At 45.1% G+C, this 22,187-nt stretch overlaps 1 protein-coding gene and 1 long non-coding RNA gene across 6 annotated transcripts in view; one reads left to right on the top strand and one right to left on the bottom strand.

Moving 5' to 3' along the window:
• CTC1 (CST telomere replication complex component 1) overlaps positions 1-19,965 on the bottom strand; it is a 32,041-nt gene extending 12,076 nt beyond the window's left edge. The window contains exons 1-13 of one of the 4 annotated variants that reach the window (XM_082206042.1): positions 19,551-19,965; positions 18,730-18,834; positions 12,286-12,532; positions 11,585-11,784; positions 10,908-11,052; positions 9,641-9,943; positions 9,370-9,498; positions 7,941-8,164; positions 6,330-6,501; positions 5,496-5,699; positions 4,234-4,357; positions 2,555-2,669; positions 774-1,227 (exon numbers count right to left, since the gene is read on the bottom strand). In XM_082206042.1, the coding sequence (XP_082062168.1) occupies positions 774-1,227; positions 2,555-2,669; positions 4,234-4,357; positions 5,496-5,699; positions 6,330-6,501; positions 7,941-8,164; positions 9,370-9,498; positions 9,641-9,943; positions 10,908-11,052; positions 11,585-11,784; positions 12,286-12,532; positions 18,730-18,834; positions 19,551-19,591 (2,463 nt within the window). In that variant the 5' untranslated portion in view covers positions 19,592-19,965. Of the gene's footprint in view, positions 1-773; positions 1,228-2,554; positions 2,670-4,233; positions 4,358-5,495; positions 5,700-6,329; positions 6,502-7,940; positions 8,165-9,369; positions 9,499-9,640; positions 9,944-10,907; positions 11,053-11,270; positions 11,559-11,584; positions 11,785-12,285; positions 12,533-13,229; positions 13,443-18,729; positions 18,835-19,433; positions 19,518-19,550 lie in introns of those variants that run through there. The other 3 variants (XM_082206041.1, XM_082206040.1, XM_082206043.1) reach the window with 3 other exon arrangements.
• LOC309522698 lies at positions 17,420-19,556 on the top strand. 2 transcript variants are annotated; one of them, XR_014215146.1, is made up of 3 exons: positions 17,420-18,232; positions 19,065-19,120; positions 19,384-19,556. It is a non-coding gene; the product is annotated as an uncharacterized lncRNA (long non-coding RNA). The 2 variants fall into 2 exon arrangements; XR_014215147.1 differs by having other exon boundaries at positions 17,422-18,187.
• Positions 19,966-22,187: the final 2,222 nt, after the last annotated feature.

The raw sequence follows: 22,187 nt of genomic DNA on the forward strand, positions 1-22,187 counted from the left end.
ACTGGCTGCAGAACACTGGAAATGCAATATACATAATAATAATATAATAAATTTTATTTATATCCCGCCCTCCCCAGCTGAAGCCAGGCTCAGAGCGGCTAACAACAGTAAAATGATAAAACATTCTAAAATCATTTCATTCTAAAATTAATTCCAATCAGATTAATGGCAACCATTTGGCTAGAGTTCTGTGAGGATTGCCAAAGGAGGGAGTCAGGCTGTGCCCTGGCCAAAGGCCTGGTGGAACAGCTCTGTCTTGCAGGCCCTACGGAAAGATGTCAAGTCCCGCAGGGCCCTAGTCTCTTGGGACAGAGCGTTCCACCAGATTGGGGCCACGGCCGAAAAAGCCCTGGCTCTGGTTGAGGCCAGCCTAACCTCTCTGTGGCCTGGGACCTTCAGGATGTTTTTGTTTGAAGACCGTAAGTTCTTCTGTGGGACATACCAGGAGAGGCGGTCCCGTAGGTACAAGGGTCCTAGGCTGTATAAGGCTTTGAAGGTTAAAACCAGCACCTTAAACCTGATCCTGTACTCCACCGGGAGCCAGCGCAGTTGGTATAGCACCAGGTGAATGTGATCTCGCAGCGAAGACCCCGTAAGGAGTCTCACCGCAGCATTCTGCACCCGCTGGAGTTTCTGGGTCAGTCTCAAGGGCAGCCACATCAGTAGAGGAACAATGCAGGAAGCAGCACTTATCTCAAAAGTCAACCCAGCTACCTCCACTCCAACCCCGGAGAGGATTCTGAAAACATCCCTTGCCCCCTCGCCGGTCTTACTTTCTGCTGGGCTTCACTGGTCTCTTGCAGAGCGGAAGTGGTGAACTCTTGCCGGCACCCGGTTTCTCCAAGACTCTTGCAGAGTTCAGGGCTGCCCATCCATACCACTGTGGCTTGAAAGCAGAGTTGCGCTGCCCGGCTGCCTTTGCCCCCGTCTCCAGAAGTCGGCAGATAGTTGCGCCAGACGAGTCCCTCTTTCTGCGTCACGAGGAACAGGCGGGACACGCAGCCGGCTTCCGCAGCGCTGCCCTGGGAAGGCTCTGCTGTGCTAGCGCCCGACTCTGCCCTTCCTGCGCTGGGTATTCTCCCCTCTTGCGATCTTGGCTCAGCGGCTGAGGAGCCATCGCCTTCCGCTTGAGAAGAGGTCCTTTCATTCGCTCGGCGACCCTGGGAGGCTCTCTTTTCGGGAGTATAAAGGATCTCCACATCCTCAAAACAAAACTGTATGCAAGGCCTTGGAGGAGAGCAGAGAAGAGGGGTGAGTACAGCTCAAGCCCATTATTTACAAAAATAAATCCGGTGGGACCTTGGTTCTCAAACTTAATCCGTTCCGGAAGTCCGTTCCAAAACCAAAGCGTTCCAAAACCAAGGTGCGCTTTCCCATAGAAAGTAATGCAAAATCGATTACTCTGTTCCAGGCTTTTAAAAACAACCCCTAAAACAGCAATTTAACATGAATTTCACTATCTAACGAGACCATGGATCCCTAAAATGAAAGCAATAAACAATGTACTGCAGTCACACAGTCAGTCAATCAGTAGCTGAACTGGGTTCCACGCAGTTACAAAAACAAAACAAAATGAGCCACAAAAACAAAAACGCAAAATAAATAGCAAAAACAGACAGAACTCAGCGTAACACCCAAAAAGTATGGCACTCAAATCGGAAGTGTAACACTCAAAACGGAGCATGTTTGGCTTCCAAAAAAAGATCGCAAACCAGAACACTTACTTCTGGGTTTGGAGTGTTTGGGTTCCAAGTTGTTTGAGTACCAAGGCGTTTGAGACAACCAAGGTACCACTGTGAACATAGCTGTGGGAAAGGACTGCAGAGGCAAGCCTTTCGGGGGGTGTATGCTAAAAACATCTCTCTGTTGGACAGGACTTTTTTGCTGACTGCTGCTGCCAGTTTTCATATTATTGCTGAATTTTAGTTTACGTATGTTATTAAAGTGTATGCCCACTTCCCAGTAGGTAATTTTTTCTTTGTTTGAATTCTTATGCTGTGAAGCTGCTTTAAATGCCCCATGGGCAGAAGAGCAGCAGACTCCAAGACTGTACCATTATTTACCAAAAGGACACTACAGTCGTACCTTGGAAGCTGAATGGCTTGGCTCCTGAACAAATCGGCTCCTGAACGATCGAAACCTAGAAGTTAGTGTTCCAGTTTCTGAATGATTTTCGGAAGCCAAACATCTGGCACTGATTCCAATTGGCTGCAGGACACTCCTGCAGAAAACCAGAAGCCACGCTTTGGTTTTTAAACAGTTCCGGGAGTCAAATGGACTCCCGGAATGAATTCTGTTTGAAAACCAAGGAGAACAACAAAAATATCAAGACACTAGCAGGACTGGAATAACACCTCCAATGTAAAACAGTAGAGTAATGACAATAATATATGCAAAAAGTAGGTGATGTATATACCAACTTTCCACTTGTGTGCTTTGTACCACTCCAAGGCCCTGCCATGGTTCTTTTGGGGGCTCAGAGAAAGGGGGAGACTTGCCTTAATAATAATAATAATTTATTATTACAGTCGGAGGCCAGCTTGTGGAGACTTGCCTTGTTTTCTTCTCCTTTATGTGCTCGGGTGACCCCAGCTGCTGCCAAGAAGGGAAATCACTTCGAAGGAATTGCTCGATTACAAACTGAAATATTTCTACCTGCAGGAGGCACCCTGCAATAAACAAACAACAATAATAGAAATAGACACCACATCAACAGTTAAGCAAAGCTGGCTAAATAAAAAGTCAACTGTGAAGCAGATGTAGGTGCTTGCAGAAGGCTTGGTCCTCAAATCTAAAGCAAGCCCATTCTACTCTCTGGGCTAACTCTCTTATTTCTCAACCCCCAAACTCATCCTTATCTGACCCAGTACATTCCAGGGGGAGAGACTGAGAAATCTGGCTTAGCTTTGAGAATCCTCCTTTGAGCACAAAGTAGTCCGGACACCAGTGCATTTCCATCTGTAGTCACTTGAGACAAAGTTAGCAATCTGTTTATGAAGGTAAAATAGGGATGAGGGGGACTCCAATTACAGTGGTACCTCGGGTTAAGTACTTAATTCATTCCGGAGGTCCGTTCTTAACCTGAAACTGTTAAAGCGCCACTTTAGCTAATGGGGCCTCCTCCTGCTGCCGCGCCGCCATAGCACAATTTCTGTTCTTATCCCGAAGCAAAGTTCTTAACCCGAGGTAATATTTCTGGGTTAGCGGAGTCTGTAACCTGAAGTGTATGTAATCTGAAGTGTATGTAACCCGAGGTACCACTGTATGGGAAGGGGCAGGCAGGCTGGAGGGCAAGATAAAATAAGATCTTTCTCCAAGCTAGAGCTCTCAGCAGCATCAGAAATTTAGCAAGGATTGGAAAGCCCCTTTTCCCGCTGCCCCGCAAACCACAGAAGCAGCAGGTTATACATTGCAGAGTTCTCCTGGTGACTCCCTAACAACTGAAAATATCAACTTGCAATCCAATATTTGTTGAGGGACGATACTCCCAAAACTACCAAGATTGTTTCAGGGTACTTAGCCGAGATCTTTAAAGCTAAATATAAAGTTGCCTGATTTATTCAACGGTGGTTATATAGTCTTTTATATACTGTATGTGTTTGTATTATCAATCTATTTGGATGACTTTGTATGATTTTACTGTTTTAACGTATGCCAATAAAGGCTAGTTACAAGTTACAATATGTTTGTCCATAATGTTGCACAGGCCTTCTCCAGAGCTAGAACCCAAAGCAAGATTAAACCACAGATAATCAAGAGCCCTTTTAAAATTAAAGGCAACATTATTTCACCCCTTTCTGAAGTCCGAGGAATTGCAAATATTTGTTTCCGTGCTTCTTAATTAATACAAAGCTGGTTTAAAAAAAATGCATTTTCTTGACTTGGTTGGTGAAGATTGCATGGCTAAGAACAGGCTATTTGGTTTCCTTGTCAGGTGTCAGACCTTTTTATTGTGATGTGTAACAATCTATTTTGGCAATTTTGTTCAAATGTAAAAGCTGTCTTAGTATTGTATTTTGGAAGTTTGTTCAGAATACTATACTATGTTCTTACTATGTGCTAATCTATCTTCCCGGGGTTTTTGTTTAAAGGTCCAATACAATGGTTTCTTTTGAAGAAAGCTATCCTCTTAAAATCAAAGCTGTGTAATAATTTTCTAAGTCCAAGAGCCAGCATCATATTGTTGGTTTTTAACAGCACTCAAATCACAGAATCGATATAGGATGGACACACCTACTAAAGACGTATCAGCAAATGGCCGGCCATCTCTGTGGAATATTATACAAGGGACTGCTTTGCTTCTGTCTTGTAACTTGAGGGAGCCACTGCTGGAAGAGTCCAGCCACCCAAGCAACACCTACGCACCCAAAAAGAGAAAAGAGAAAGGTGAAGAACATGGACGAGTCATAATGATTAAATGATGCTATTCCCACACATTTTCCAGGGATCTCTTTGTAATGAAATAATAAGCATTTGTATAACACGATGGGAGTGTGCAAAGCACTTAAAATCAGAGGATCGCAGAATTGTAGAGTTGGAAGGGACCCCTGAGGGTGTTAGGCTTCAGGAAATTGGCTTCCTCCCCTGTGGCTCTTAGTGAGCAGATCAAATGAAAGGGAATTATTACCAATTAGTCTCTTTAATAAACACAGTGAAGGACAAAAGAAAGCATCTACCCAGAATGGCAGCGCTCCCAATTAAGGCTTACACCCCTTCCATCTCTATTAATCTACGTTGCTCCTACATCTTGTAATCTGATCTTGTACCCTCTGCGCTTTCTGTTCTGAGAGTTTCTGAGCTCTTCTCAACCTTGGGGAGGGCGCTGGAGGAATGCTGTCCAACGACTGTGAATCTCTTAACCCTCTCTTTTAATAATAATAATAATAATAATAATAATAATAATAATAATAATTTATTTATACCTCACCCATCTGGCTGGGCTTCCCCAGCCACTCTGGACAGCTTCCAACAAAATATTAAAATACTGTAATACATCAAACATTAAAAGCTTCCCTAAACAGGGCTGCCTTCAGATGTCTTCTAAAGGTCTGGTAGTTGTTGTTCTCTTTGACATCTGGTGGGAGGGCGTTCCACAGGGCAGGCGCCACCACCGAGAAGGCCCTCTGCCTGGTTCCCTGTAACTTGGCTTCTCGCAGTGAGGGAACCACCAGAAGGCCCTCGGCGTTGGACCTCAGTGTCTGGGTAGAACGATGGGGGAGGAGACGCTCCTTCCAGTGTTTATTCTCCTAGCTGCTCCCCATCCAGTTATTCCCAGCTTCTGCCTTCTGAACTAAGTCCCTCTGCAAACCACTGTTCCAAATCTATATTGTTCTCCTGCTCCTGGAAAGATTCAGGAGCAGAGGGAAGGGATGGCTCCTACCATTCCTCCTCAGTGCAGCCTTCCTCAGCACGGTCCCTGACAGAGGGTCATCTAGTTCAACCCACAACAAGTTCAGGAACGTTGCTGCTTTTATGAAGTTGAATTTAGCACTCACCATCCGAGGCTGAAAGCTCTCAGCAGATAAACTGGAGTAGGACCAGGCCAATCTTCGATTCAGCTCCTCAGCGATCACGTTGCAGAGCTCGGGGGCTGAGTTCAGTTGTTGCAGTGGACTGAGGCTTTCCCAGCCCTTCTTCTCAGCCATGGCAGACAGCAGAGAGAAAGGCGGAATCTGACATGGCGGCTCCAAAATCTCATACTAGGAAAGGATTGAGAGGGTCTAATTATCCTCTATCTCCAGGAAGAGATGGAAGCACTCGGGGCTACAATCAGGAGTCAAAAAGGGTAAAGGACCCCTGGATGGTTAAGCCCAGTCAAAGGTGACAATGGGGTGTGGCGCTCATCTGGCTTTCAGGCCGAGGGAGCTGGCGTTTGTCCACAGACAGCTTTCCCGGGTCATGTGGCCAGCATGACTAAACCGCTTCTGGTGCAACAGGACAGTGACGGAAACCAGAGCACACAGAAACGCTGTTTACCTTCCCGCCGCAGTTGTACCTATTTATCTACTTGCACTGGCATGCTTTCGAACTGCTAGGTTGGCAGGAGCTGGGACAAAGCAACAGGAGCTCGCTCCATTGCGGGGATTCGAACCACCGACCTTCCGATTGGTTTAGACATCCTCTCAATATTACTAGCAAGTCCTCCATTCATGGAGGTAAAGGTAAAGGACCCCTGGACAGTTAAGTCCAGAAGAATTTGACTATGGGGTGTGATGCTCACACCATCGTGGGGATTCGAACCACCAACCTTCCGAGTGGCAAGCCCAAGAGGCCCAGTGGTTTAGATCACAGCGCCACCCGCGTCCCTGCACAGTCAGGAGTAGAGTTACCTGCTGCAGGGGGCAGTGGTGCTCTTCTGCCAGAATCTCTTGATGGATGTTTCTCTCTTCTTTTCCGAGCGGCACCAGAACATTCAGAATAGGAACAATAAACTTCTCTGCTGCCCCCTGGGCTTGGTGGCTAAGGCAGTGCAAGGACTGCTGGTGCGGAAGGATACAAAACCTAGGAGGAATTATGGACGCATTAGCGCCTGCCAGGTTCAAGCAACCCTCAAACAAAAACCCCAGGAAGGGGGAAATGCAAACAACAGATAGTGGAGATAGTAGGAAGGAAGCGCAGAACAAGCCGAGACAACAGTAAGGGAAAAGGATATGGGATGTGAATGTACACATCCAAGAAAAGGTCAGTCTAAGATATTCCCACACAATGGGACATTTTATACCTTCTGTGATCAAAGTCCTTCGTTACCCTCACACTTTGTTCTCAAGTTCTTCATTACTATGTTATTAACTGCCATCTTCTACAGTACGTGAAATTACCAGGGGTTGGGTCAGAGTTTTAATCTGTTGTAAGTTTTTAAGACATTTAATATACAGTGGTACCTTGGGTTATGTACTTAATTTGTTCCGGAGATCCGTACTTAACCTGAAACTGTTCTTAACCTGAAGCACCACTTTAGCTGATGGGGCCTCCTGCTGCCGCCGCCACGCGATTTCTGTTCTCATCCTGAAGCAAAGTTCTTAACCTGAGGTAATATTTCTGGGTTAGCGGAGGCTGTAACCTGAAGCGTATGTAACCTGAAGCGTATGTAACCCGAGGTACCACTGTAATCGGTGATCCAAGTCAGTCAGTTTTATTGTATATAGCCAAAGGCCAACAGAGAATAAAAGGAAAACTTTCCTGTAAAATGTATACAACGTAAGCCGTAGCAGTTTACAACGTAAAATAAATTTACAACATTAAAAATTAAGATCGGAGAGCATTCGCACATCTGGAAAGGAGCTTCTTGGCTGCTAGCGCAAATTTGGCTCCCTGGTAATGTATAGATGCTAAGTTTGTTCTATAAGGTGCTACTGGACAATTTTTTATTTTTATTATTTTTATTTCAACTGTGTTAGACCAACACAGCCATCTACCTGTATCTGCTAGGAGTACAGCTGGCACTTCCTGTGCAAATCAGCAGATAGTGTGTAATGTCCTTTACCTGATTGCATCCATATATACATTTGCGATCCATATGGGGAAATTCCCCAATATCTCCCCTCTAAATATGATGAGGGCATCTGTTGGAATCTTAGCTCTAAACTTCCAACTGTTTAGGGAAGTTTTTAATGTCTGATGTTTTATTGTATTTTTGTATTGTATTGTATTTTTAATATTTTGTTGGAAGCCGCCCAGAGTGGCTGGGGAAACCCAGCCAGATGGGCGGGGTATAAATAAATAAATTGTTGTTGTTGTTGTACCTCCAAATTAAGACCAATCACTCAAGGCCCCGTTACCTTGAGACTCTGACCTTCCCACAACAACGTAGGGCCTTTGTAGAGAATTCAGGAATGTATATAAGCTGTTGCTTTGCCCGTTTCCCAGTTATGTAGTTCAATAAGGTTCTTGCTGTTATGGCTGCATCTTGCCTCGTGGGAACCCACCGACACTTCACTCACCTCTGCTCAAAGGTCTCTAGCAAGCTGACCAGCCAGATATAGAGCGGCAGGCTCAAATTGAAACGCAAAAGCAGCTGAATATAAAAATTCCCAAATAAGGCTACGGGCTGGTAGAACGTGCTGCACGGAGAAAAGCTCTTCAGCACAAGCACGCTGCGCAGGCAAGCTCCAAGGACGGAAGGCGAGGCGGTCAAGGGCTTCTGCACAAGGTGGACGTCTTGGAGCTGCAAGAGAAGCAGACAGGTCAGCCTGCCTGTCAGCGCCTTTGAGGAAGCTCCCTGCCTCTTTGTTTTTGGTTTTTTTATAAATAAATTTTATTTAACATAATTGTTACAAAATATAAGCAAAACACTGCAAATGCATACACACATATACACTTCAAATAAGCACATATGTATGAAAAAGGAACAAAAGAGAAAAGAAGAAAAGAAAAAAGAAGAAAAAATAAAGAGAAAAGAAGAAGAAAAGTTGGAAGAATTTCTTCCAAATTTATTCCACAAATATCTCAAATATGAAAATAATAATAAAATTTCATTGACTTCCATCGCTTACACTGCACTTCCTATATACATGTTAAGCAAGATTGCTTAAAATCTTGCTCCCTGCCCCTTTGGCTCGTGTGAGCCCCAGCAGCATAGGGGCTTGCGGGGAGCTTCCCACCCCCAGCTCAGTTCAACAAAGCCCTGATGCCCTCCCAGCTCATGTGAGCTAGAGCAGCATGGGGGCTTGAGCAGTAGGGTTGAGTGATGTGCTTCAGCTGCTTTTTCCTTCTCTAAGGTTGGGAGTGAGCAGCAGCTGAGATACATGCCAGAGTCAGACATTGAGATATATCAGAATATCGTAGTATTTAGCTGCTGATATATTTATGATGTCGAAAACCAGATATCACCCAACCCTTGTCGTTTAGTCATGTCCAACCCTTCATGACCCCCTGGACCAGAGCACGCCAGGCACTCCTGTCTTCCACTTCCTCCTGCAGTTTGGTCAAACTCATGCTGGTAGCTTCGGGAACACTGTCCAACCATCTCGTCCTCTGTCATCCCCTTCTCCTTGTGCCCTCCATCTTTCCCAACATCAGGGTCTTTTCCAGGAAGTCTTCTCTTCTCATGAGGTGGCCAAAGTATTGGAGCCTCGGCTTCAGGATCTGTCCTTCCAGGGAGCACTCAGGGCTGATTTCCTTCAGAATGGAGGGGTTGGATCTTCTTGCAGTCCATGGGACTCTCAAGAGTCTCCTCCAGCACCATAATTCAAAAGCATCCATTCTTCGGCAATCAGCCTTCTTTATGGTCCAGCTCTCACTTCCATACATCACTACTGGGAAAACCAGAGCTTGAACTATACGGACCTTTGTTGGCAAGGTGATGCCTCTAGGTGATGTCACCCAACCCTACTTCTTCTTAAAGCGCCAACTCTAGGACCTCAGTCTCACCTCTACGCCTGCTCCTGGTCGGAGCCCACGGCCATAATTCAACATCTGCTGATAAGCAAGGCACAGAGTGAACTTGTTGTCCAGTTCATAGAGCCCAGCTTGGGCATTTAGCACCTGGGTGATAGTGCCCTGGAAAAGGAACAGAGAAAGGAAACATTACAAAAGATGTGCTCTGCTCTGGAGAATTCCAAAGACACCTTCTTGAATCTCAAGGTAGAGGAACCAAGTTCAGGGTGAGGTTCTCTCTGTGCAGGAGATACTGTTTGCTTACTGCATAGGAGATCATCTGGGACTTCCGAGCTGGAACCACCGTCTTTGCTTTCTCCTCCAGCTCCAACGAGCTGCTCAGCTGCTCACAGGCCTTGGTGGAAACAGACACCGTTGGACTACCTTCTGAAGTACTGCCCAAAGACTGTTCCTTCACTCGTTCCACACAGTAAGGTAGAAGGTGTGAGGAGGAGCTGGTGATGAATACCCTCATTCCAGAAGCTTTAAAGCAAGCTTTTTTAAGAGCAGTGAGGACATACCGATGCCCAAGCTGTAGCACGTGATGCCAAACCAACTGGGAAGATCTCTAGGACAGAAAAACCAGGAGGTGAGTCAGAATTCAGCACACTCTCAAGAAATATATTCTTCCAACAAGGGCCTTATCCTCCAGCCTCAAAACTAGCTGCAATGCATCTCAGCTGGTATTTATGGGTCATGGAAGTTACACATCACCTCTAAGATGACTGCACCAGTGTTAGAAACTGAGATATGGAAGCCAGGAGCTAAATGGCACCTTAGACTTGGGTTATGGGCGCAACAACGGAATGTCTAGGTGTGCTTTTTTATAACAAGAATACAAAGCTGAAAATGAATGAGCTGCAGCTAAAATATTATGATCATTTTTCACATGGTCTAGTCCTTCCCCTGCCCACCCCCCTAATATTCTTAAGAGGGTCTCTTCTCCAGTCTTCAGAGCGTAGCTGGAAGTGGAGAGGCAGAAAAAAGTCCTCCTTTCCTTCTACTCTACAGCTTTAATCTGAAATCTTAGGCGCCCAGTACTCGGAAACTGCTCGCACTAATGAATTTCACTGTCGCAAAATGCGCCTAGAACAATGGGAGATTTGAACCCTGGACTGTGCTACCTATTACACTTGTACCTTGGAAGTCAAATGGAATCCATTCCAGAAGTCTGTTCGACTTCCAAAACGTTCGGAAACCAAAGCGTGGCTTCTGATCGGCTGCAGGAAGCTCCTGCAGCCAATCGGAAGCTGTGGAAGCCCCGTTGGACCTTCGGCTTCCAAAAATTGTTCGCAAACTGGAACAGTCACTTCCGGGTTTGTGACGTTTGGGAGCAAAAACGTTTGAGAACTAAACTGTTCGAAAACCAGGGTACGACTAACTTTACATCATGACCTTCTACATAATGAATATATCACAATATGAACTCTTAGTGTAGAGGCAATATTTTGAAACGTAGAAAAGAAATATAGCTCTGACTCAGCTTGGCTGAGCTACAGTACTGTAACAGTGAATTTTCTGGGACAGCTTACCTGCACAAATACTGGGATACACGTAGCTGAACTAAAGCACTTCAGGAAGATGAAAAAAAAGGTATTTTGGTGGATGTAGAGAATAGTGCTCAGCCTACACAGTTCGCCTGCCACATTCAGCTTCGCAATCTCCTTATACTGAGGCCTAAAAAAAAAAGGAGATCAAGGTGGATCTACCTATATAAACAGAAAATTGCAACAGCAGCAACCAATCTGGCTAGACCATCCTTCTCTAGGTTACGTTCTGCCAAAGGCAGGAAAATAATTCACTTTACAAGCTTGAATGACTTGTCTTTACTTAAGCCAAGTCATTCACCACTCTAACAGAAGCTTGCAGAACATCGTATTTCTGTACAGTCATACCTTGGAAGCCAAATGGAATCCATCCCGGAAGTCTGTTCGACTTCCAAAACATTCGGAAACCAAAGCGCGGCTTCTGATCGGCTGCAGGAAACTCCCGTCGGACATTCGGCTTTCAAAAAGAGTTCGCAAACCGGAACAGTCACTTCCGGGTTTGCGGCATTCGGGAGCCAAAACGTCCAAGTACCAAGGCGTTTGGGATCCAAGTTACGACTGTATTCATTTTCTCAGACAGCTTGCTCCCTTGGTGGAAGACGACAACCGGTTGAACAATCATGGCTGCTGGAAGTATTTGGCAGGCAACACTGAACCTTTACCTGGCATTGAGCAGCTGTGCAGCTTGTCTCGGGTAGAAAACAGGGAGGATATCAAGAGTTTTCTCTGGACTAGGCATCACTTGGATTGGGTCTTGCATGATCTCCAAATATCCAGCTGTGGTCTTGCCTGCTTTGGGGATGTATATCCAGCTGGGAAACAGCAACAGACACCCTAGCCACTCAAGCTTAAAACGCAGGAGCTGAACCAAAAAGAGAAAGAGACTCTATTAGGAACACATTTTCTATGAAATTGGTACTTTGAATAGGTAAAGGTAAAGGACTCCTGGATGGTTAAGTCCAGTCGAAGGTGACTATGGGGTTGCGGCGCTCATTTCACTTTCAGGCCGAGGGAGCTGGCGTTTGTCCACAGACAGCTTTCTGGGTCATGCGGCCAGCATGATTAAACTGCTTCTGGCACAACAGGACACCGTGACAAAAACCAAAGCGCACGGAAACGCCGTTTACCTTCCCGCCGCAGCAGTACCTATTTATCTACTTGCACTGGTGTGCTTTCGAACTGCTAGGTTGGCAGGAGTTGGGACAGAGCAACAGGAGCTCACCCCGTCGTGGGGATTTGAACTGCCGTCCTTCAGATTGGCAAGCCCAAAAAACTCAGTGGCTTAGACCCCAGCGCCACCCACATCTCTGTTTGTTAGAAACAGTGTTAGAAAGCAAAAGAGAAGGCAGTCCTCAAGCCGTACCGTGCAGGGCAACTCGCCAGTGGTGTCTTGCACATACAAACTACCATCCACCAACTTTTCTTTCTCCCCAAGTCTTTCGTCCGTCAAGTAGCCCACGAGTATCAAGTGTGTCCGTTGCAACCTTCTCTGGCTGGACAAGACGCCTTCACCTTGGCGAACCCATTCCCTGAACTCATCGGAGCTCCAGCTTAGATGGCTGCAGCAAGGCATCCGCTGCTGAGACTGGAGGTCAGAGACAGAAATAAGGCTGGAAGGGAAATAATGATTGATTTAGGAAACAAAATTTTGATTTTCCACATAGAATTCCGCAAGACGTCTAGATGTAAGAGTCAATATTCATCCATAAAAAAATACATACATAAAAAATAGTTGGCTCAGCTTGGGGGTGGGGGAATCAGCCAAAAGAATAGGTCTCAAAACTTTTTAAGTGCCTCGTTGTGCTCATTCCATTTTCATTTCACCTTTAATATGTATACCGCCTTTCTATATTACTATACACAAGGCAGTTTACAACAACAAAATATACAACAAAGTGCAGACACCTTAGAATAATCTGATGAAATACAAAGTCATAATAAAAACGTAACTTTAAAATGAACAAATAAAGTAATATTCAATAATATATTATAATTTAATAATACACAATAAAATTAAAATAAAATAAATATATATGTTGAAATACCAACATATAAACCGAAACTTATTAACAATTACTAAAATACCCTTCAGAAAACTGATTTCCAAATTTCACAAGAGGACACAAAGCTAGTTAACAATATGTGAAATACACCTTTTAGCATCTTACATTTGTGCACCTGGCTCTTCCTGCCCAAGTGCACAACCTGACATTTGTGATCTTTCTGAGATTCCTGCATCGCAGGGGCTTCAGCTACGTGACCCGGCGGTCTCTTCCAACTCCGCAATTCTCCCAGCCCTTGGCTCACCTGTAGCCCTGCAATTGCCAGAGGTCCTTTTGGCTCCCGCGCATCAGGCAGCGCAGCGTTGCGCCCGCCGCTTCCGCGTCGCTCCCGCTGATTCCCCGCAGCGCCTGCAGCCACTGCTGCTCCAGGGCCGGGAGGGAGGCTCCGGGCGGCCCCCGGCCCGCTTCCCCGGCAGCGCAGCCCGGCGGATCCATGCCTCTCCCAGGCGCGCAAAATTTCTCTCCGGAAGAGGAGGAGAGAGCCGAGCGCGCCGCCAGAATCGCAGGCAGCAGCAGCCTCTCGCGCGTCCCCGGGGCTCAGACGCGGAAGCGCCACTTCCTGGGTCTTCCCCCGAGGAGGGAGCTGCTCTTGGAAAGCAAGGCAGAAATTCAAATAGTGCAATTTTTGCAACGCATTTGGGATCCACTTCCCAGTTCTCTTCCCCCACCAAAGAGAGACAAGCAGAGAAGAGGCGAGGCGTTTCCTTCCGTGAGAAAGCGGAGACTAGTTTTCCCAGCTTCCCTCTGCTAGCATGTTGTTGTTGTTTAGGGGTGTCCGCCTCTTCGTGACCCCCTGGACCAGAGCACGCCAGGCACTCCTGTACTTTGGGGGGTCCCAGTATGTTGTTGGACTACAACTCCCATCATCCCTAGCAGGAAGGGCCGGCTGTCAGGGATGATGGGGGTCGTAGTCCAACAGCGACTTGGGCACTAAGGTCGAGATAGGCTACACTTCAGAAGAATCGCTATATGCATCAGCCACTAGCCATAGCAATAAAACAAAATAAAACGGACTGAAGACAGAGGTAAAAACTTAACTATAGAAAATACATTTTGCGGGTTTACATATATAATCAAATAATTGCCCTCCCAAAAAAATCTTGCAGTTTTGGCTATCACCAGATCATCTTGATCTGCTAAAAAAAAAGGACACAGCAGCAATGGTTAAGCGACCCGGCATGGACAAAAAATTGTTGTTGTTGTTTAGTCATGTCCGCCTCTTCGTGACCCCCTGGACCAGAGCACGCCAGGCACTCCTGTCTTCCCCTGCCTCCCGCAGTTTGGTCAAACTCATGCTGGTAGCTTCAAGAACACTGTCCCACCATCTCTCAAGAGTCTCCTCCAGCACCAGAATTCAAAAGCATCCATTCTTCGGCGATCAGTCTTCTTTATGGTCCAGCTCTCACTTCCATACAACACTACTGGGAAAACCAGAGCTTTAACTATACGGACCTTTGTCAGCAAGGTGATGTCTCTGTTTTTTTAATTCAAAATATTGCAACGCAATTGGGATCCACTTCCCAGTTCTCTTCCTCCATAAACAGAGACAAGCAGAGAAGAGGAAATGCATTTCCTTCCGTGAGAAAGCGGAGACTAGTTTTTCAAGCTTCCCTCTGCTATCATAGTCTATGTTTTTATTGTTGTTGTTGTTGTTGTTGTTACTACTATAATTACTTTCCCCCTTTTTCTTTTAAAATATTTTTTATTGGTTTTACAAAATAAATCTCACATTTACCACATTTGAATTTTAAAATCAAACGAGATTCTTCCGAATCTTATGATTTCCCTCCTACCCTCCGGGGGTCCTTCGTATATCTAAATCAAATGCATATTATCGTTCCTCCACATTATGGTCCTCCAAAGTATCCAAAGTCTTTGTGACATTGCAGGAGTTACACAAGTTGCATCTTTTTGGACTTTTGCTAGACAAAAGTAGCTTTCACAATTCCTACACTTGCCAAGCCACACTTGCCACATTTGGTGGTCTACTAGGACTATGTCATGAAGTAGATATGGGAAGAGAGCCAGGAGGAGCAGAACTTAAGAACGACGTGCTAAATTTATGGAAGAGGTGCGGAGAATCAGAAGGAACTTTTGCCAGTATCCCATGTGTGCAGATCAATGCAGAAGGTAGCCATACCATTTTTAAATGTACTCTCCTAACATGGTTGCGGCCAAGGAGGGGGCAGTTGCCCCCACTAAATCAAGAAAATAAATAAAAAATACTTTCTGTAACTAAAAGTAGAAATTGTAGAAAGATTTTGAGAGATTTTTCTGAGCACTTTGGGGTTAAAAGAAAGAGTGTAGCCTTGGTTTTCGAATGTAATCCGTTCCGGAAGACCGTTCAACTGTTGAAATGTTTGAAAACTGAGGCGCAATGGGCGGTCAGCAAAATCCATTGAGAAAATCGAAAAACACGCAGAAGAAGCTGTTCGACTTCCAAGGCACGTTCGAGAATGGAAGCAATTCCTTCTGGGTTTTCGGCAATTATTTTCTGTACATCTGTGGACAGGGGAGGTGCTAGGGATGAAAATTAAACTTGCTACCAACTCTGGGCCTGACTAAGGGGGAACCGTCACTGAGTTCCCAACAATCCTTCCCCATACACTGAGGTGTCTGATCGGCAAGTCCTAGGCTCTGTGGTTTAACCCACAGCACCACCCACGTCCCGTATGCCTTCTTACCTCATTTCTAATGACTATTAATCTCTTATTATAACTACCAACTTAATGGATTACTCTTTAAAAGGCAAAAACACCCTGAAGACATTAAAATAGCCTCTATACCTTAAAATCTAACCTATTAACTCTCTTAAGAGTCTTCTTAAGCAGAGAATGTTCTCTTAAACATGCTATGTCCTTGTTCTGAACCCACACCAAAGATTCCTCCCGCACTTATTCTGACTACAGGATGTACTCTTAGCTTGGTACATAAAACTGACACCTAGAAACTTACACAATGCCCCCTTAATGCCACATATGGAGAGCAGCACATTGTCTACCCCTGGCCTAGAATTTTGAGTTCTCCTGCTGGCATTTAATTCAAGCTTCTCAAACTTTATATATGAACGACACAGACTCTAACAAATAAGTGAAACATCCCAAACCAGAGTATATAAAATGTAGGTTTAATCAACATAAACATTCCTTTGTTCCTACACAATCCTAGTGCTAATATAGCACTAGCGCTTATGTTGAATTTTTAAATGATATTTAAAGTTCCAGCTTCCATGTAAGATATTCCCAATATGGCTTTCAGACAAGACTGACTCCATATCTCTCACTGAGAACCCCGCCACATGACATACACTTTTGAACTCAATAACACCTGCTCATCCAATGCCAAAGAAACTAAACCAACACACAGAAACTTCTAAAATGTGATGAACTTGAGCTTCTAAATGCATTCTCCCCCAAACAAATAAATGTTCATTATCTGAAACACTTATTCTCTCAGTTGAAAGAACAAAATATTTCAACCAATAAGGCAAGAGTAATTGTTTCATTTGAGCCATGGCACATAGGAGCATAGCAGAAAAACATATTTGCAATTCATGGTTTTCCCACTGGTTTTCGGGGGTTGGGTAGCTGCTTTTTAGCGCTCAGTGAGCAATTTCCGATTGACTTCTCTAAGATCCGGGACAAAATGGAGTTTAAAAAACCAAACACCCGGAGAGCACCACATTTTGTTCCCCTGGGCTAGAATTCTGAGCTCCCTGCTGCATTTCATTGTGGTTTTTTGGGGGTGGTTTCTTTTAAGGGACACAATACCTTTATTTTTTCCAAGCAAGCTCCAAAATATTTAGTTGTGGTATATATATAATTTTATCTGGGGAGATTTTAGGAGGTCTTAACAGTAATCAAAATTAGCTATTTTGTCTACAAAGTTTCGATTTAGAAAGCCTAATAAATTGAAGCAAAAATGATATCAGGAGCTAGTAATTATTCTGCAGTTCCATGACCTTACTTTAATAATAGGAATGCAATAAATTGTCTATTATAACATTATGAGCAAACAGATGAGCCATAACATAACATGAGGAATTTTTAACAAATTCCAAAATCCAAAGTTGAAAGAAGCTAAAATCTTCATTCAGCTGTAATTTTAAAAAAACCTTTCAGTATAGATTGAACATTAGAAAATAATAATTTTCAATTATATACAACCATGTCTATGCATGTTTACTCAGAGGTAACCCCTACTTTACTCAATGGATCCAGTTACAGATAGGTAGCCATGTTGGTCTGCCATAGTCAAAATAAAAAAATTTCTTCCAGTAGCACCTTAAAGACCAACTAAGTTAGTTCAGTATTCTGAAGAAGTGTGCATGCACATGAAAGCTCATACCAAGAACTAACTTAGTTGGTCTTTAAGGTGCTACTGGAAGGAATTTTTTTATTTTTACTCAATGGAGTTCACCTTCAAGTAAACATCCATAGAATTGCAGTCTTATCTTGCTTTTTAAATGCAAAATGACGCATCTTTTCCCTTTGATATGTAACTATTTGGTGCTTGTTTTCAATGATTGAAGTGGTTGAACGTTCCCTCCTGTGTCACTGTCAGAACAGATTCCTTTTCTTCTAACCATGCTGTTAATTCACCCATTCTCTTTTCGCCCTGCAGAGGGCACAGTTAAATGTGTTGACACAGATCTGTGATCAGGACCTCCTGCAATTTCTTCCTAATGTAACAGCAACACTGGTCCTGATTCAGATCAGGAGCATAGTGCTGGGAAAAGATGCCGGCTCCTTCTCATGCCCTCTGATTCTTCTTCTCCAGAGCTGTTTTCTTGATTAAAATCCCATCTCTGAAGCTACTGTTTGCCCCATGAGGAAAAATAGGCAGGTATTGTCTGAGAACCTGTTCTGTCTCCATCTGCAAATTGGCCCCACAGTTATCAATGGGAAAACCACTGCATATGGGAAATGTGAATCAGATTTTGGCACCCTTCTGCTGTTGTTGAATTGCCTTAAAAGCCACAAGTGATCCTGAATGTGGAACTTCTGCATCGCATCTAACTTGTCCCCAGATAATAAACACTGCTTAGGTGCTAGTGTGTTTGAGTGAGATCCAAATCACTGAAATAAAATATCTCCTTCTCTCGCTTATCTTTTCTTTCTAGGTACCAAATTCAGTGACACAGTATGTGAGAGTGCCTCCATGGATTCTTTCTCCAAAAAACAAGTGCTACCCATGCAGCAGGTGGGGGAAACCTTGTTATCTGTCTTACCTGCATAAAAGGTGGGAGTACATCCTTGTAGAAAAACAGCATCCTAGGGGTTTAGCCCAGGGGTCAGCAAACGTTTTCAGCAGGGGGCCGGTCCACTGTCCCTCAGACCTTGTGGGGGGCCAGACTATATTTTTGGGGGGGGAATGAACCAATTCCTATGCCCCACAGATAACCCAGAGATGCATTTTAAATAAAAGCATACATTCTACTCATGTAAAAACATGCTGATTCATGGACCGTCTACGGGCTTGATTTAGAAGGCGATTGGGCCGGATCCAGCCCCCGGGTCATAGTTTGCCTACCCATGGTTTAGCCCTTACTAAGACCTTAGCCACACTTCCTCTTGTCCTGCTGCCCCCCCAAACTGTTTTTAGCACTCAGTTGGACGAATCTTTACTCCCTTTGGGGGGGAAGGGCAGGTATAAACAAAATAAAACAATATGAATAATACTTCAGATGATGCTAGGATTCTCAATGCCATGTTCATAAAGCAATAGTATTAAACGAGGCATACTTCTGGCTGGCACTTGGACAGCTTTTGAGAGCCTTTGCAGGGGAGAATCGCCAAGCAGATGCAAAAGCTCCAACATCTTTTCCTCCTGCCTGCCAGTCTTCCATGCTAGGCAAAAGGAGCAAATATAGAAGCCAAATTAGGCAGCTTTACCCAAGGCAGAACTTTGTTAAACCAACCAAAATGTCGCAAAATAGTATGCAAGATCCTGACTTCCCCAAAACACTCCTTTCTCTGAGTAGAGATTCAAGGGGGCAATGAAATAGGAGGAACTGTAAAGGAGCTATCAAGCAGTATCCTGTGCAACTACGGCCTACTTTTCCCTGTTTCGTTTGCAGTCAGCCAGATTGCCAGACAGACTGCGACATCGGGGTCAGAAACGAAAATTCTTCACGTGAGTTCTGGAATAATAGGGTGGGGAACCTTAGACATGGGGGGGGGGGTACAGACCTCCAGGTCTCTCTTATTTGCCCTTGACCTGCTTCTCTCATGCCCAGAGCAGGAGGAGATGATTGGGGGGTAAAGCCCAAAATATAATTATTTTCTTTTTAGTGGAAAGTGGAGAATCAGTAGCCAAAAGGAAAATTCCCCATTGCAGGAACTGGTTTACTGGCCAGTGTTATTCACCATTAATTATTTTTGAATGTTTCCCCACAGATTCCCTTATCGGCCTCTTAGTAAATAGGAACTGAGGAAAGGCTGTATACCTGGAGCTATGGATCTCTGCAATGGAGAAGAGTTTTCGCCCCATTTCTGGCATCGCTGGAAACAGCTGTAAAACATTTCATTTTAAAAATATAAATATTTAAAAGAAAACATTTCACCTTCTGCCCTCCTGTCGAATTTCTGTTGTTTTCTCCCTCATCTAGTTTTGACCACTGTACAACCAGATTCATTGATGGGAGAGTCCTAGCAGCAAGCTGCTCCCTGCCATTACTAAGTCTGCCTGCTTTATCCTTTCTTACTTCGCTGTTTTCTGGAATAAAGTAAAAACAGGGTTGCTGCCATGGGCGTAGCCAGGATTTTTGTTAGGGGAGGCAAGACATTGTTGGGGGGGGAAGGACTTTTGCGGGGGCAGAACTGACGTGATTGGTCAGTTGGTTGAGTATTTCTATTGTTTTACTTGATCTGGTAGGGGGGACAGCTGCTCCCCTTGGCTATGTGTGGTGTAGGGGTTAAGAGCGGTAGTCTCATAATCTGGTGAACCGGGTTCGCGTCTCCGCTCCTCCACTTGCAGCTGCTGGGTGACCTTGGCTAGTCACACTTCTCTGAAGTCTCTCAGCCCCACTCACCTCACAGAGGGAGTGAAAGGCGGGATATCAAATCCAAATTCTTCTTCTTCTTCTTCTTCTTCTTCTTCTTCTTCTTCTTCTTCTTCTTCTTCTATGCCCATGGTTGCTGCAGGAGCGGCCTGGGCCAGCAATGGCAGAAACGCAGAACTGCAAAGACCCACACAGGCATACAGACCCATACAGCCCACGTGGTGCTGCAGGAGAGCAGGATCTGGAACAGACAGATACAAAGAACTTCCCAGTGCGTTCAAGAGGTTTCTTGGTGCTGGTGAGCAGCACAGATGATCAAACAAACTCAAGTCATGCAAAAATACAGCCCACGTGGTGCTGCAGGAGAGCAGGATCTGGAACAGACAGATACAAAGAACTTCCCAGTGCGTTCAAGAGGTTTCTTGGTGCTGGTGAGCAGCACAGATGATCAAACAAACTCAAGTCATGCAAAAACAATAGCAGCAGAGATACAACCATTTTTTGTTACAGTACTCACCAGCAGGGAGTACTGATGTATATGGTAAAGGGGATGTGGGTGGCGCTGTGGTCTAAATCACTGAGGTCCCGTTGCTCTGTCCCAGCTCCTGCCAACGTAGCAGTTTGAAACCACGCCAGTGCAAGTAGATAAATAGGTACCGCTGTGGCAGGAAGGTAAACAGTGTTTCCATGCGCTTTGGCTTCCGTCACGATGTCCTGTTGCGCCAGAAGCGGTTTAGTCATGCTGGCCACATGACCCGGAAAGCTGTCTGTGGACAAATGCCGGCTCCTTTGGCCTGAAAGCGAGATGAGCGCCACAACTCCATAGTCGCCTTTGACTGGACTTAACCGTCCAGGGGTGCTTTTACCTTTTTTACTGGTGCATACAGTATGGAGGTCAAGGAGGATTAACAGGGATGCATCTCCCCAATCTCTCCTGACAGAGGTCATCATACAAGGTGACCAGGGCATTTTTGGTGTCAAAGCCTGGATGATTTGACCAGGACAAGGGAGTGACGTCAATATCCCCCAACTTTCAGATCACCCTCTTCCCGGCCCGGTGGAAAATACAGGATTCAGAATGCAGTCTGCAATATGTGTTGGGCTGATGACATGTGGCAGACATGAAGTCCTGGGACACCTCAGCGTGGATATTGAAGCCCACTCAGAACCAGCAGCCTGAGAGTCCTCAACCCTGCCCATGAGACCAGCTCAGGTAGGGGGACTGCTGGTCAATGAGGCAGGTGGTAAACCAGCAGAATCCCTAATATTTACTCAACACCAGGCACAAACACTGTAGATCTCCATTCAGCTGGTCAGAAAATCTGGAGTAAGAAAGAAAATCTCTAGACTACAGCGCCCCCCGACCCTGAAGTCTGTCCTGATGCTTTGTCGAAAACACAGGTGGGCACAACTGGGTGAGATAAGCTTCTCTCTGTTCACCCACCCAGGTCTCCGTGATACAGATCAGATTGACCTTCACATAATTAATAGCAATGTCTTAAGAGTTATTTGGGTAGCGGGTGGCGCTGTGGGTTAAACCACGGAGCCTAGGACTTGCCGATCAGAAGGTTGGTGGTTCAAATCCCCGCGACGGGGTGAGCTCCCGTTGCTCGGTCCCTGCTCCTGCCAACCTAGCAGTTCGAAAGCACATCCAAGTGCAAGTAGATAAATAGGTACGGCTCCGGTGGGAAGGTAAACAGCGTTTCCGTGCGCTGCTCTGGTTCGCCAGAAGCGGCTTAGTCCTGCTGGCCACATGACCCGGAAGCTGTACACCGGCTCCCTCGGCCAGTAAAGCGAGATGAGCGCCACAACCCCAGAGTCGGCCATGACTGGACCTAACAGTCAGGGGTCCCTTTACCTTTACCTAAGAGTTATTTGGGGCATGAAAAATAGCTTGTGTGTTCAGAATATAGAACCATTGCAATGCTGCAGGGAGCATCATTTGGCTTTAAATGCAAGTCCTTAATAGGTGGTTTTATACCTGAAAAAATAATAAGTTCTCTGTTTATTACTAGTTTCTGAGCTCAAATGCAAGAAGCTTACAAGGCTCCATGCCATGAACTGTCGGATGGCTTGGAAAGGGGAGCCGATACCCTACCAGATAGGAATGGCAAACCAAGTTGTTAGACTATGCTGAAATGGCAAAACTGACCGGAAAGCTCTGGAACCAAGAAGATAAAAATTTCAAGAAATATTGGG

The sequence above is a fragment of the Podarcis vaucheri genome (assembly GCF_965113315.1).
Source record: "Podarcis vaucheri genome assembly, chromosome: 17".
In the NCBI taxonomy this organism is placed as follows: Eukaryota; Metazoa; Chordata; class Lepidosauria; order Squamata; family Lacertidae; genus Podarcis; species Podarcis vaucheri.